We start from the raw sequence: 13,624 nt of genomic DNA, 5'->3' as shown, positions 1-13,624 counted from the left end.
CTATCAGCTGCGCCCATTCTTCATCGGGAGCCCCATTTTCCTAAACCCCTTTGCTTTAGGGATGCGAACTGACATCTGGGGGGGTGGAGTTTTGGGCCAAGATCCCCAGATCACCAGAATGACGCAATCAGCCCAGTCGTCCTAATTTCATACTCTCTCCACCACCTGTCGACTTGTCTGGTGTGCGTTTTATCTTAGCACTCCTACACGTTACCTGTATGCCTGAATGATGATTTGAAAAAATAATTTTCTGGAAAAATAACTGGATTTCCAATCTGGCTCACCACTAGTGTTTACCTCATGGGGCAAGATTTCATTTTATCTTACCTTTGTTTTATTGCGTTTTCCCACAGTTTTTAAAATCAGAAAAATTACATTTTTTGCTTCCAAATTTTGTTTTGTATGTCTCAAAATTGTGGATGTTACATGAATATTTCTGCAAAAAATTACATGTTTTCAGAAGAAATTTAACCCCTCTTAATGTAACTCTATATCTATATGCAAAAGTTTCCTAAAATAAGATGTTCTGTAGCTTGCTAACTATCTCTGCACCTAAAATAACTGGTGAGGCCTGGGAGCCAGCAGAAATGCAGGGCATTAAATCACACATGATGGCTGCCAACACTTCACTAGTCTCAGTGGTGACATAAAATTGCTGGAAGCACCTTAGCCTTTCTTAAAATAGATTAAAAAAATTTTTTTTCTTGAATAATTCCTTTCTATCTAAAATACTTAAGATTTATGTAACCTAGCAGGGTGGTTATAAAATGTTTCTCAGGCTTCCCTGGTGGCTCAGTGGTTAAGAATCCGCCCGCCGATGCAGGGGACCCGGGTTCAAGCCCTGGTCCGGGAAGATCCCACGTGCCGCGGAGCAACTAAGCCCGTGCGCCACAACTACTGAGCCTGCGCTCTAGACCCCACGAGCCACAACTACTGAGCCCACGTGCCGCAACTACTAAAGCCTGCGTGCCTAGAGCCCGAGCTCCGCAACAAGAGAAGCCACTGCCATCAGAAGCCCGCGCACCGCAACAAAGAGTAGCCCCCGCTCGCCGCAACTAGAGAGAGCCTGCGCGCAGCAACGAAGACCCAGCGCAGCCAAAAATGAAAAGATAAGCAAATAAATTTTTAAAAAATTTTAAAAATAAAACCAAAATAAAACAAAATGTTTCTCCTAATCAGTTTCACCCCTTTAGGAAAGCATTTCAAACAGAATCAAAACGGGCAGAAGCTTAGCACTCAGGCAGCCTCCCCAGGAAAATAACCGCTGAACTCAGGCCTTTGAGTAACAGGGAGCAGATGGTGGGAAGGAGACACAGGCCTCGTACATGGAACAGATCAGGCCGTGCACAGCTTTGCTTGGCTTTGCAGTCATGACCTCTGCCCCGTGTGCTGCGTGCTCTTGTCGGGGCCAAAAGGCAGCTAGCGGGTCCAGCTCAGGGCAGCATGCAATCTCATGCTGCCCCGTCCCATCAGCAAAAAAAAAAGAAAAAAGGATGTCTTTCAGAACAAAACTCTTCTTTGTGTGAAGGCATCAACAATTACTGAAAAGGCTTTAAGTTTCAGCAACCATATGCCGGCCTTGGGCACCAAATGACTCGGAGATGTGACTTAACCCATGAGGCGGCAGATGAGTCAAAAACACGAGGCTCATGGATTGTGGTTATGCGTGAAGTGAAAAAAATTCGACAGTGCCCAGCATCACAGGAAAACCATCCCACGTGGAGATGACAAGAACCCCAGCAAGGTCGGGTAGGGTCTGTACCTTTGCGCAGAGCCTCAGATTTTCTGATCACTCTGACGTGTGGCTGCAGGGAGATTTGGAAAATCAGCTTTTCTCTTCACTGATATATTTCTCAATTCATGCCTACATACTTTTTTGATGTGACGGAAATAACCCAAATGATGGGTGTACAACTGGCTTTAGAGTCTACTCAGGGTGAGGTATAGTAGCCACCCAAAAAGGCAAGAGACTTCCTGTAACTTCTAGAAGAAAAGGGAGGTTTTGTGGGGCCAACAGTTGAACACTGATTCCCAGGTGTTATTCTGGGGTTTGGGGTGCACAGTCCTACACTGGAGATGACGGCCAAGAACAGACACCCCCGCCCTGTGTCCTAACCAGATATGCCAAAGTCACAGATATAGCAGGGGCTCCACAGACCTGGTGAAAGAGACAACCACAACAGGAGAAAATTAATTCAAAAGCCAATATTTAAGTCTCTGGATTTTGTCCTAAGGGCATGCAGCAGATACGGAAACATTTATCCATGAAACTCTGCCGAAATGTAATAAGAGCCGTGAGAGTCTGGACGCCTGGGCCCCTGCTCACTCGGTCCACCCTCCACCCAGTGCAGAGCCGGTGAGAGTGTCAGGCGTGGCCAAGAATAGGGGCTCCCAGTGAAAGATGTAGCATCTCCCCAGGAAGGGCAGGGCCCCCACATTTCACATTTCTCGTCCCCTTCGTCCTGGACTCCTGACCCCCGAGCCTGGTCGAGCGCTCCCTCCCCCCACCCAGCTCCCACTCCCCACTCGGAGCAGAAGCTCCGCCCCAGGCACGAAGTCTGTAACTGATCAGGCGCTACCCATCTCCCTAAAGGAACTGACTTTACTTGGAAGAGAGAGTGGGGAAGTTCAAGCATAAGGGAGATCAGGGTGGCAAGCAGGAAGGAGGAGGCGGGCAGCTCTATGAGAACAGCTGGTTTAGAAGACGGAACCGGGGAGAGACCCAAGAGCCTTCCCGGGTCAGAACAAACCTCCAAGACTGGGCTCAAATCTCCCTCTGCAAAGGGGCCAGAATTTAATTAGGTAAAACTGAGGAGCAATTATAATGCAAAGCTCTGACGAAAGGACAGACCACCCCACCGGCCAGTTAGCAGAGCCTACCACACAAGGCAGACAGCTCAACAGAGCAATCAGGGAAGGAGACCGTGACAGGGGCCCTGCGGGAACCACCAGCATCCAGGTGACCGTGTCCACTCCCGAGGCTGCAGCCTCTGAGGAGCGGCCACCGGACCTTCACACTCCAGGGGAAACAGACGTCACCAAAGGAGACCAGCCAGGCCACCGAACAAATAAATAAGCAAACCAAAATAAAACAGGCCTCGGGGAAGGGGGGTATCAGGATCCAGAGCTGCTGCAATGAACTACCCAAAATGTCTAGTTTTCTACCAAAAATGTCGAGATGTGCAAAGCAACAGTTGCATGTGACTCATGCGCAGGAAAGCAACCAGGCAACAAAACTGCCTGTGGGACCCAGGTGAAGGATTCGACAGTCTCCAAAGCAGCCACCACAAACACACTCAAACAACTGGAGGAAACCACATTAAGGAAGTAAAGAGAGACGAAAAAGAGAAAAGTTATGAGACAGAAACAGATGGAAATTCTACTGACAAGCACAGAAACCAAAAAGAAAAGTGGGCCAGAGAGATTCGACAATCTTCTGGATCTGGCAGAAGCACAAATTGGCCAACTTGACGCTGGACCAAGGGGGCTTACGCACCGTGAAGAACAGAGAGAAAGGGCTTCCCTGGTGGCGCAGTGGTTAAGAATCCACCTGCCAATACAGGGGACACGGGTTAGAGCCCTGGTCCGGGAAGATCCCACATGCTGCGGAGCAAACTAAGCCCGTGCGCCACAACTACTGAAACCCGTGCGCCTAGAGCCTCCGAGCCACAACAAGAGAAGCCACCGCTGAGAAGCCCGCACACCGCAACGAAGAGTAGCCCCTGCTCGCCGCAGCTAGAGAAAGCCCGCGCGCAGCAACGAAGACCCAACGCAGCCAAAAATAAATAAATAACTTTTTAAAAAAGAGAGAGAAGGGCTTCCCTGGTGGCGCAGTGGTTGAGAATCCGCCTGCCGATGCAGGGGACGCGGGTTCGGGCCCCGATCCGGGAAGATCCCACATGCCGCGGAGCGGCTGGGCCCGTGAGCCATGACCGCTGAGCCTGCGCGTCCGGAGCCCGTGCTCCGCGACGGGAGAGGCCACAACGGTGAGAGGCCCGCATACCGCAAAAAAAAAAAAACAAACAAACAAACAAAAATAATAAAAAAGAGAGAGAAAATAAGGGAGAGTGAACAGAGCCTCTGACAAACATGAGATACCAATAACCACCCCAACATCCACGTAATGGGAAAAAGGAAGAAAGAGGAACAGAAAAATGCTCAAGGAAATAATGGCTGAAACTCCCCAAAACTGACGAAACACAGTCATCCACACTTCAAGAAGCTCCACTAACTCCATGTAGGAAAATGTAAACACAGGTGGATGCACGCAGACATGTCACACTAAAAATGATGAAAACCAGAGACAAAGATGAAGTCTGAAAGCAGGTGCACTGGGTTGAATACTGTCCTGCAAAATGTATGTCCTTCTGGGAACCTCAGAACGTGACCTTATTTGGAAACGGGGCTGCTGCAGGTGTAATTAGTTCAGGTGAGGTCAGAGTGGATCAGGGTGGACCATGAGTCCAGCATGAGACATGGGGAGAGAAGCGCTTTGGCGATGGAGGCAAAGGCTGGGGTGACGCCCCACAAGGCAGGGCTTCAGGGACTACTGCCCGCACCAGAGTGCAGAGAAAGGCTGGGAACGACTCCCGCCAGAGCCTCCAGAGAGCACAGCCCTGCCGGCAACTTAGATTTACACTTCTAGCATCCGGAACTGGGAGCTCCTGTTGTTCTCCGCTACGGGCTTGGTGGAATTACTACAGCAGCCGCAGGAAACTGAACAAGAGGAAAAGAGAATGACCCCTGAAGTGCAGGGGATCCCAATGTGACTCACAGCTGACGTTTCATAACAAATGATGGAGAAAGCAGCAGAGAGAAACTACAGCCGAGAATCTTACAGACACCGAAGGTAGAGATAAAAAACAGAGAGAGGTTAAGAAGTGAGAATTCATTGCTATCAGACCTACCATACAAGAAATACTAAATTCTTCAGACAGAAGGCAGATGATACTGGGGGGTGGGGGGAGAATAAAGTAACTGAGTAACTATAAAAGGCAATATAATTGCATTGTTTTCCTTTTCCTCTTAATTGCTTCAAATTTAAAGACCAAACTACATAGCACAACAACGTGGACACACTTAAAGCCGAAGAACTATACACTTAGCAATGATTAAAATAATAAATTTTATATTATATATATTTTACCACAACAAAAAAGAAAAAGCCACTTGAACAAAATAATATATATAATTATATTACTTATCCTTATAAAATACAGAAATATATTTGACAACAATAGTGCAAAGAAGGGAGGTGACAGCTAAGTTGTTTGCGGTAAGGAAATGACACCAAAGTTAACTCAAACCCCAGGAACAAATGAAGGTTGATAAAAATGTTATAAAAAGGTTAATGTAACAAATTCCATAAATATATCCATTCTCTGCTTTATTCACTCAGCTTATTTAAAAGATATAAACTTGTGTAAGGTAATAATCATAAACAGTGTGTTACGTTTGTAACATGGATAGAAGTAATACACAGAACTAATGCGAGGGGCATTTCTGCACCTCACCGGACCACAGTATAAACCTGGAGCGGAGTCACGAGTTAGGGTATATGTGGTGAGCACTACAGCAACCAGGAACCAAATAAATTTTTGAAATACAGTTAAAAAAAAAAAAATTCTTTAAAGGAATTCAAACGTTATACAAGAGAAGATTCACTTAATGCAAAAGAAAACAGTAATGGAGAACAGAGGAACAAAGATGTGAGGCAAACAGAAAACAAAATGAAGTGGCAAAAATAAAAATCAACTATGTCGAAAATAACATTAAATGTGAATGGATTAAACAATTACTCAAAAGGCAGAACACTAGAAAAAATAAGATCCAACCACACACTGTCTAACTAGGACACTGTCGACTCAAAGATATAACGCACTGAATGTGAAAATATAAAACCACAGCATAGAAACAACAATAAGAAAGACGGAGTGGCTACAATGCTATCGGACAAAATAAACTTTAAAACAAAAAATGTTCACAGATAAAGAGGGGGCATTTTATAAGGATAAAAGGGTCGATCCATCAAGTGGATATAACAGTTACAAACATTTATGTACCTACAACAGAGACCCAAAATACATCAAGTGGAGTTGAAAGAATCAGAGGGGGAAACAGGATCCAACAACAAAAACGGCAAACATCAATACCTCATCCTCGATACCGGACGGAACTATGCAGCAGATTAACAAGGGAATGAAACACTCGAAAAGCATGACAAGCCCCCTGGACTGAACAGATACCTAGGGAACACTCCACTCAACAGCAGCATAATGCACAGTCCTCTTAAGAGCACATGAAATATTCTCCAGGAGAGACTATACCCTAGGCCATAAAACAAGCCTCAACAAATTTAAAAGGATTCAGATCATACAAGGTATGTTCTCTGACTACAAAGGAATGAAATTAGATATATCAATAACAAAGATATCTGAGAAATTCACAAGTATGTAGAAATTAAATGACACACTCCCAAGTAACTAATGGATCAAAGAATAAATTATAAGGGAAATTAGAGAATACTTTGAAATTAATGACAATGAAGAAACAGCATTCCCCAAACTTAGGGTATGCAGCTAAAGCAGTGAAATTCCTAGAAAGACACAAACTACCAAAACTAACTCAAGAAGAAACAGAAAACTGTATAGGTTTGTAACAAGAGACTGAATTAAGCCGAAGTGCAGACGGTTCTCTGGTGAACTTCACCAAACATTTGAAGAAGGCTTACAGCTGACCTTCAAACAACTCAGGGGTCAGGGGTGCCAATCAGTCACGCGGTGGGAAATCCAAGACAACTTTACAGTCAGTCCTCCACATCTGTGGCGCTGCATCTGCAGATTCAACCAACCACAGATTGTGTAGTACGGACTGCCGTGTGTCTTCTTTTTTAAAAAATAAATTTATGTATTTATTTTTTCTTGGTTGCACTGGGTCTTCGTTGCTGCGTGTTGGCTTTCTCTAGTTGTGGCGAGCGGGGGCTACTCTTCATTGCGGTGCGCGGGCTTCTCATTGCGGTGGCTTCTCTTGTTGTGGAGCACGGGCTCCAGGTGTGTGGGCTTCAGCAGTTGTGGGACGCGGGCTCAGTAGTTGTGTCTCGTGGGCTCTAGAGTGCAGGCCCAGTAGTTGTGGCACATGGGCTTAGTTGCTCCGTGGCACGTGGGATCTCCCCAGACCAGGTCTCGAACCCGTGTCCCCTGCATTGGCAGGTGGACTCTTAACCACTGCGCCACGAGGAAAGTCCCTGTAGTGTGTCTTTACTGAAAAAAATCCACATATAAGTGCACTGGCACCGTTCAAACCCATGTTGTTCAGGGGTCAAGTGTAATGACAAATCTTCAAAGTCTTCCCGAAGACTAGAAAAGGAAAAAAACACTGCCCCACTTATCCTACGAGGCCATTATTACTCTGATACAAAAACCAGAAGACGACCTCATGAGAAAGGTAAATTCTAGACCAATATGTCTTATAAACATAGACATAAAAATCCTCAACAAAATACTAGCAAATCAAATCCAGCAATACACAAAAAAGGATTGTACACGGTAATCAGCTGGGATTTATCACAGGCTTGCAAGGTTGGTTGCAAAATGAACAAACTTCCGAAGAGAAGGGGACTTCCTCAACCTGATAAAAGGCATCTCTGAAAACCCACAGCGAACACGGCCCTTGACAGTGAAAGGCTGAAACCTCCCCCCTGAGATCAGGAACAAGACAAGGATGTCTGCTCCTCCCACTTCTATGCAGCACTGTATTAGAGGTTCCAGCAAAGACAGTTAGGCAAGAAGGTGAACTACAAAGCGTCCATATTGAAAAGGCAGAAGCTAAACCACCTATAATTACAGATAACATGATCTGCATGAAAATCCTAAGGAATCCACTTAAAACTATTAGAACGCACCAACGAGTTGAGCAAAGACATTAAGACAAAAATCAACTGTGTTTCTATTTACCAAGAGAATATGCAATATAAAAATGAAACCGGCAAAACAATTTAATTTATACTTGCATCAAAAAGTATGACACTTTTAGAATAAAATTAACAAAGAAAGTGCAACATCTGTCTTCTAAAAACTACCCCCAAAAAGTTAAAAGAAACTACTGAAGATCTAAATAAATGGAAAGACACTCCACGTTTAAGAACCGGAGGACAACACTGTTGAGATGGCAACACTGCCCAAACTGACCTACAGGTTCCGTGCGTCTCCGTAAGAATCTCAGTTGGCTTCTTTGGAGAAACTGACGGGCTGGTCTTAAAATTCACAAGGAACTGGAATGGGTCCAGAACGGTCAAAATGCTCTTGAAGAACAAAGGTGGAGGACCCACAATTCCCAGTTTCAAAACTCACTGCAAAGCTACAGTAATCAAGGCAGTGCAGTCCTGGCACAAGGATAGGCATATAGATCAACAGACAGAATTTAGAGTCCAGAAATAAACATTCACATTTATGGTCAGTTCGTTTTTGACAAGGGTGGCAAGACAGTTCAACAGGCCATGACTAGTCCTGTCAGCCAACAGTGCTGGACCACTAGGCAGCCACATGCAAAAGGATGGGAAATCCTTACCTAAATCCACGTATAAAAACGAACACAGGGCTTCCCCGGTGGTGCAGTGGTTGGGAGTCCGCCTGCCGATGCAGGGGACGCGGGTTCGTGCCCTGGTCCGGGAAGATCCCACGTGCCGCGGAGCGGCTGGGCCCGTGAGTCGTGGCCGCTGAGCCTGCGCATCCGGAGCCTGTGCTCCGCGACGGGAGAGGCCACAACAGTGAGAGTGAGAGGCCCACATACCGCAAACAAACAAACAAACAAACGAACACAGGGCTTCCCTGGTGGCGCAGTGGTTGAGAGTCCGCCTGCCGATGCAGGGGACGCGGGTTCGTGCCCTAGACCAGGAAGATCCCATGTGCCGCGGAGCGGCTGGGCCCGTGAGCCGTGGCCGCTGAGCCTGCGCGTCCGGAGCCTGTGCTCCGCAACAGGAGAGGCCGCAGCAGTGAGAGGCCCGCGTACCGCAAACAAACAAACAAACAAATGAACACAGGGCTTCCCTGGTGGTGCAGTGGTTGAGAATCTGCCTGCCAATGCAGGGGACAAGGGTTCGAGCCCTGGTCTGGGAAGATCCTACATGCCGCGGAGCAACCGGGCCCGGGAGCCACAACTACGGAGCCGGTGCATCTGGAGCCTGTGCTCCACAACAAGAGAGGCCGCGACAGTGAGAGACCCGTGCACCACGATGAAGAGTGGCCCCCGCTTGCTGCAACTAGAGAAAACAACTAGAGAGAGCCCTCACATAGAAACGAAGACCCAACACAGCCATACATACATACATACATACCACAAAATGGATCAGAGACCTAAATGTAAGATACTAAAGCTGTAAAACTCTTAGAAAAAAACATGGCAAATCTTTGTGACCTTGGATTAGGTTATAAATTTTTTTTTTTAAATAAATTTATTTATTTTTGGCTGCTTTGGGTCTTCACTGCTGCCCACGGGCTTTCTCTAGTTGCGGCGAGCAGGGGCTTACTCTTTGTTGCGGTGCATGGACTTCTCATCGCAGTGGCTTCTCTTGTTGCAGAGCATGGGCTCTAGGTGTGTGGGCTTCAGGAGCTGTGGCATGCAGGTTCAGTAGTTGTGGCTCATGGACTCTAGAACACAGGCTCAGTAGTTGTGGTGCACAGGCTTCTCATTGCGGTGTCTTCTCTTGTTGCGGAGCATGGGCTCTAGGTGCACGGGACTCAGTAGCTGTGGCATGTGGGCTCAGTAGTTGTGGCTCGCGGGCTCTAGGCGCACGGGCTTCAGTAGCTGTGGTGCACGGGCTTAGCTGCCCCGTGGCATGTGGGATCTTCCCAGACGAGGGCTCAAACCTGTGTCCCCTGCACTGGCAGGTGGATTCTTAACCACTGCGCCACCAGGGAAGACCCTAGGCTATGACTTCTTAAATGTGACACCAAAGCACAAGGAACAAAAGAAAAAATAAGCTTCATCGATATTTAAAACGTTTGTGCTTCAAAGAATACCATCAAGAAAGCAAAAAGACAAAACACAGAATGGGGAAAAAAAGTACTTGCAAATCAAGTATCTGACAAGAAACGTAGATCTAGGTTAAATAACTCAATAATGAAAAGAAAAAGAACCCAATTTTAAAATGGGCTAAGTGTCTGAGTAGACATTTCTCCATGGAAGATACAGAAATAGCCAATAAGCCCATGAAAAGATGTTCAACATCGTCAGGAAACTCGAATCAAAACCACAATGAGAGAGAGCACTTCACACCTACGAGCAGGGCTACAAACGAAGACCTATCGTGACAAGTGTTGACAAGGACGTGGAGAAATCGGACTCCTCATACACTGCTGCGCGTCACGGGATGTGAAACAGTGCGGCCGATGTGGCAAACAGTGTGGCAGTTCCTCCAAAGTTTAAAGAGCTGCCACACGACTCACAGGATAAACGGATAAATAAAATGTGTCCTATCCATACACTGGAATATTATTTGGTAATAAAAAGGTATGAAGTACAGATAAATGCTGCAACGTGAGTAAATCTTAAAAACATGCGAGCCAGTCACAAAAGGCCAAACAGTGCATTATTCCACCTGTATGAATACCCAGAACTGGCTAATGTCCACAGACAGAAAGTAAATCCGTGGATGCCTAGGGGTGGAGGGGCTGCGGAAATGGGGAGTGACTGCTCACAGGCTCAGGATTTCTTTTGGGACGAAATGTGCTGAGATCGACGATGGCTGCACAATCCTGCGATGTACTGAAAACGGCTGAAGCGTACACTTCAGGGGGTGAGCTGCACAGTACGTGAATTGTATCTCAGCAAAGCTGGCACTTCTACAAAACGCGAAGGTGCCGACCTCTCTGGACCCACTCTGCTGCACGGCACGCACGTGGGGCTCTCTCACTGGTGAACTTGTACTCGCAAGTTAGACCACTAGCCGAGGAAGCCCCGGGGTTATTTATCAAGGTGGTGTGTGAACCAGGAAAGGGTTTAAAAGCCACTGCTCCGGAAAGCTTCACATTTCCTCAGAAAGCTACAGACAGGGTCACCATGCGACCTGGTAATTCCTCTCCTAGGTGTACACATACCCAGAAGGAGAGGCAGTACCCACCCAGATGTTCACAACAGCGTCATTCACAGTAACCTCAACGGAGAAACAGCCAACCCCAAATGCCCATCAACTGATGACTGGATAACCGAAGTGTGGTGCGACCACACAACAGAATATTATTCAGCCCTAAAAATGAATGAAGCCCGGATTTGTCTACGGCACAGACGAGCCTTGGACGCACTGAAGTTTAAGAGAAAGACCACACACCGTATCATTTGAAAGGCCCCCAAAACAGGCAAACCCGTAGAGACGGAAAGTCATTCTCGTGGTTGCCAGGAGCTGGGGAGGCATGGGGGTGGGATGGGAAATGACTGCTGGTGGCTATGGGGCTTCTTCAGGTGATAAAATGTTCCGGAATTAGGACGTGGAGCTGCTGCAGGACTTTGTGAACAAACCATAAACCACTGTATACTCTGAACTGCATACACGGTACCTGAGACTTTTATGGGCTGTGAAGTACACTTCCATTTAAAAAGCAAATTCCTTGATTACAAATATGAATCAGATGTGTAAACTTACCAAAATTCTTTTACGGTCCTTTTCTGATAAAAATTTTACAGGCGGGTATTTCTGGGTGAAGCTGTATAACATAAAGAGATTATAAAAGACAAGAGTCAAACATCTCATGTGAGTATTTTCTCTACTTGCCACCAAAACAAACGCCGGCTTTGAGAACTGTTACTGTCTGCTCCCCTCTCTTCTCCGAAAGAGGGCTGCAGCAGCCAAGCAAGCACCGGTTCATCTTGAGCTCAAGGTCGACCTGCTCCTTGTTTACCGACAGGTGTGACATGCGGTGCTATCCCTGGACGGGGAAAGCGTCAGGAAGCGCCAGCCACCGGCAGCCAGAGCTGAACACAAAACACGGACGGGGCGGCGTCCTCGAGATGCCGTGCCCGGGCCTGGGAGGAAGAAATCAGCTGTGCGGGGTCACAGACCCCGCCCTGCCGACTGTACCCACGAGAGGAAGGGAAGGTGACTCTTCCCCCTTTGGGCCGTGTCACAGTCCCGGCTGGGGGCCCCGGACAAAGCAACTGGGCATTTTCTGCCCGCCGTGGTCCGACTGAACCTGCCTGGGGGTCTCACCTGATCTTTCAACGCCCCTCGCCCCCATCAAGGTGCCACCAGCCCCCAACCCACACGGACGTTCCAGGACTGGGCAGCATAAAAGACATATGAAGCGTCAGAAGAGAGTTGATAAATATAGACTTGAAATAGCCACTCTTAAAGTGATTCGGTCAGAAACAAAAGGGCTTTTAAAAAAAGGTGGAGAAGGCAGCTCTAGAGTTATTATTTCCACTGCAGACGTGCTGGCGGGGGCCCTGTCTCCGTCCCCTCCACACCCGGGACGTGGCGTGTGTCTCCTCAGCAGTGGCTGGAGTATCAACGGAGCAGGCGGGCCCTCAGACAGAAGATCTTGAAGCACGTGCTTCTCGTCTCCTGACGGAGGGAAGCTCGCTGAGGACAGAGCTGGGGCGGGTTGGCAGAGCATGTGATCCCCCCGGAGGAGCTTCCAGACTCTCAAAAGGTCAAGTTCGCCATGCAGACGCCAAACACAGGCAGGCAGCTGGGCGATGCCCAGGGGATGGTGAGAACGCCAGCCTTCCCGCGTCGGTTCTGCGACCCCGTCCACACCCTGGGGCGAGACCCCCAGGCGCTCTGGGCACCTCGGGGCTCCCTGCTCCCTCGAGCCCGAGGGCTGCCTGCAAGCGTCCTAGGACCTGGCCAGGCCACCACGGTGAGCGCTTGACGAGGCGGGGCTGGGGAGGGTGACGAAGCACTGGCCGGGGCAGCCCTCCCACCTGCCCAGTGCCCCGTTCTCCGAGGGCCCCACACCCCTGGCTCCAGCCTCAGTCTGAGCTCCCAGCACCCACAGGCCCAGCTGGCTCGGCTCCATCCCAGCTTCCCCGCGTCGCCCGCCAGCCCGCTTCTCCTCCGGGCCGTCCCGACGCTTCCCTTCCCGCACCCACCCACCGAGGGTTCATCCCCTCCATGCTGAAGGGTTTGAGAGAGAGTCACGGGGAGGGTGGGGGGGCAGGGCTGCACCCCGGGACAGAAGAGGGTGGAGGGAACACAGGACAAGACCCGTGCATCCAGGAAGAGGTGACCAATGTGTCCACTGAAACCACGTTTCTTCCAAGTGGTGAGCCTGGAACAGTGCCTGCATGAAAGCTTAACATGGAACCAGATACACTATTTACACCAGGCAGGAAGAGCAAATGGTTTTCTTGCAGAAAATACACTTAAAAGAAATAAAACCGAAGGAGACACAGCCACCTGACACAAAGTCACCGGTGCAAGATGACTAAGAAAACCGCTTCAAACAGTGTGTGCTAATAAACCCTTGATTTAAGAAACAAAACGCTGGCTGCTTTCGTGCCCTGTTTTTCTTCGACGTGTGACAACCAAGTTTCAGATTCCACATGGGTGATCATGTTACTGAACGTTTAAAAAACGATCTCGCGGCCCTCGTCCCTCGCTTTGAGGCCTCAGGGCACAAAGCTCTAGGTG

General features: G+C 48.2%; 1 protein-coding gene across 12 annotated transcripts in view; it reads right to left on the bottom strand.

Annotated features, from left to right (window-relative positions):
* Positions 1-13,624, bottom strand: part of UXS1 (UDP-glucuronate decarboxylase 1) — a 74,553-nt gene that overhangs the window by 33,937 nt on the left and 26,992 nt on the right. For 3 of the 12 annotated variants that reach the window (XM_067007001.1, XM_067006995.1, XM_067006997.1), the window contains exons 5-6: positions 11,636-11,696; positions 1,763-1,805 (exon numbers count right to left, since the gene is read on the bottom strand). The exons of 4 other annotated variants lie outside the window; for them this stretch is intronic. Coding sequence is in view for 2 of the 8 variants with exons in the window: in XM_059079531.2 (XP_058935514.2) it covers positions 11,636-11,696 (61 nt within the window). In the remaining 6 variants the exon portion in view is untranslated. The remainder of the gene's footprint in view (positions 1-1,762; positions 1,806-11,635; positions 11,697-13,624) is intronic. 5 more of the 12 variants (XM_059079531.2, XM_059079530.2, XM_067006996.1 and 2 more) reach the window with 2 other exon arrangements.

This window comes from Kogia breviceps, chromosome 11 (genome assembly GCF_026419965.1).
Source record: "Kogia breviceps isolate mKogBre1 chromosome 11, mKogBre1 haplotype 1, whole genome shotgun sequence".
Classification (NCBI taxonomy): domain Eukaryota; kingdom Metazoa; phylum Chordata; class Mammalia; order Artiodactyla; family Physeteridae; genus Kogia; species Kogia breviceps.
This window is presented reverse-complemented; position numbering and strand designations above follow the sequence as displayed.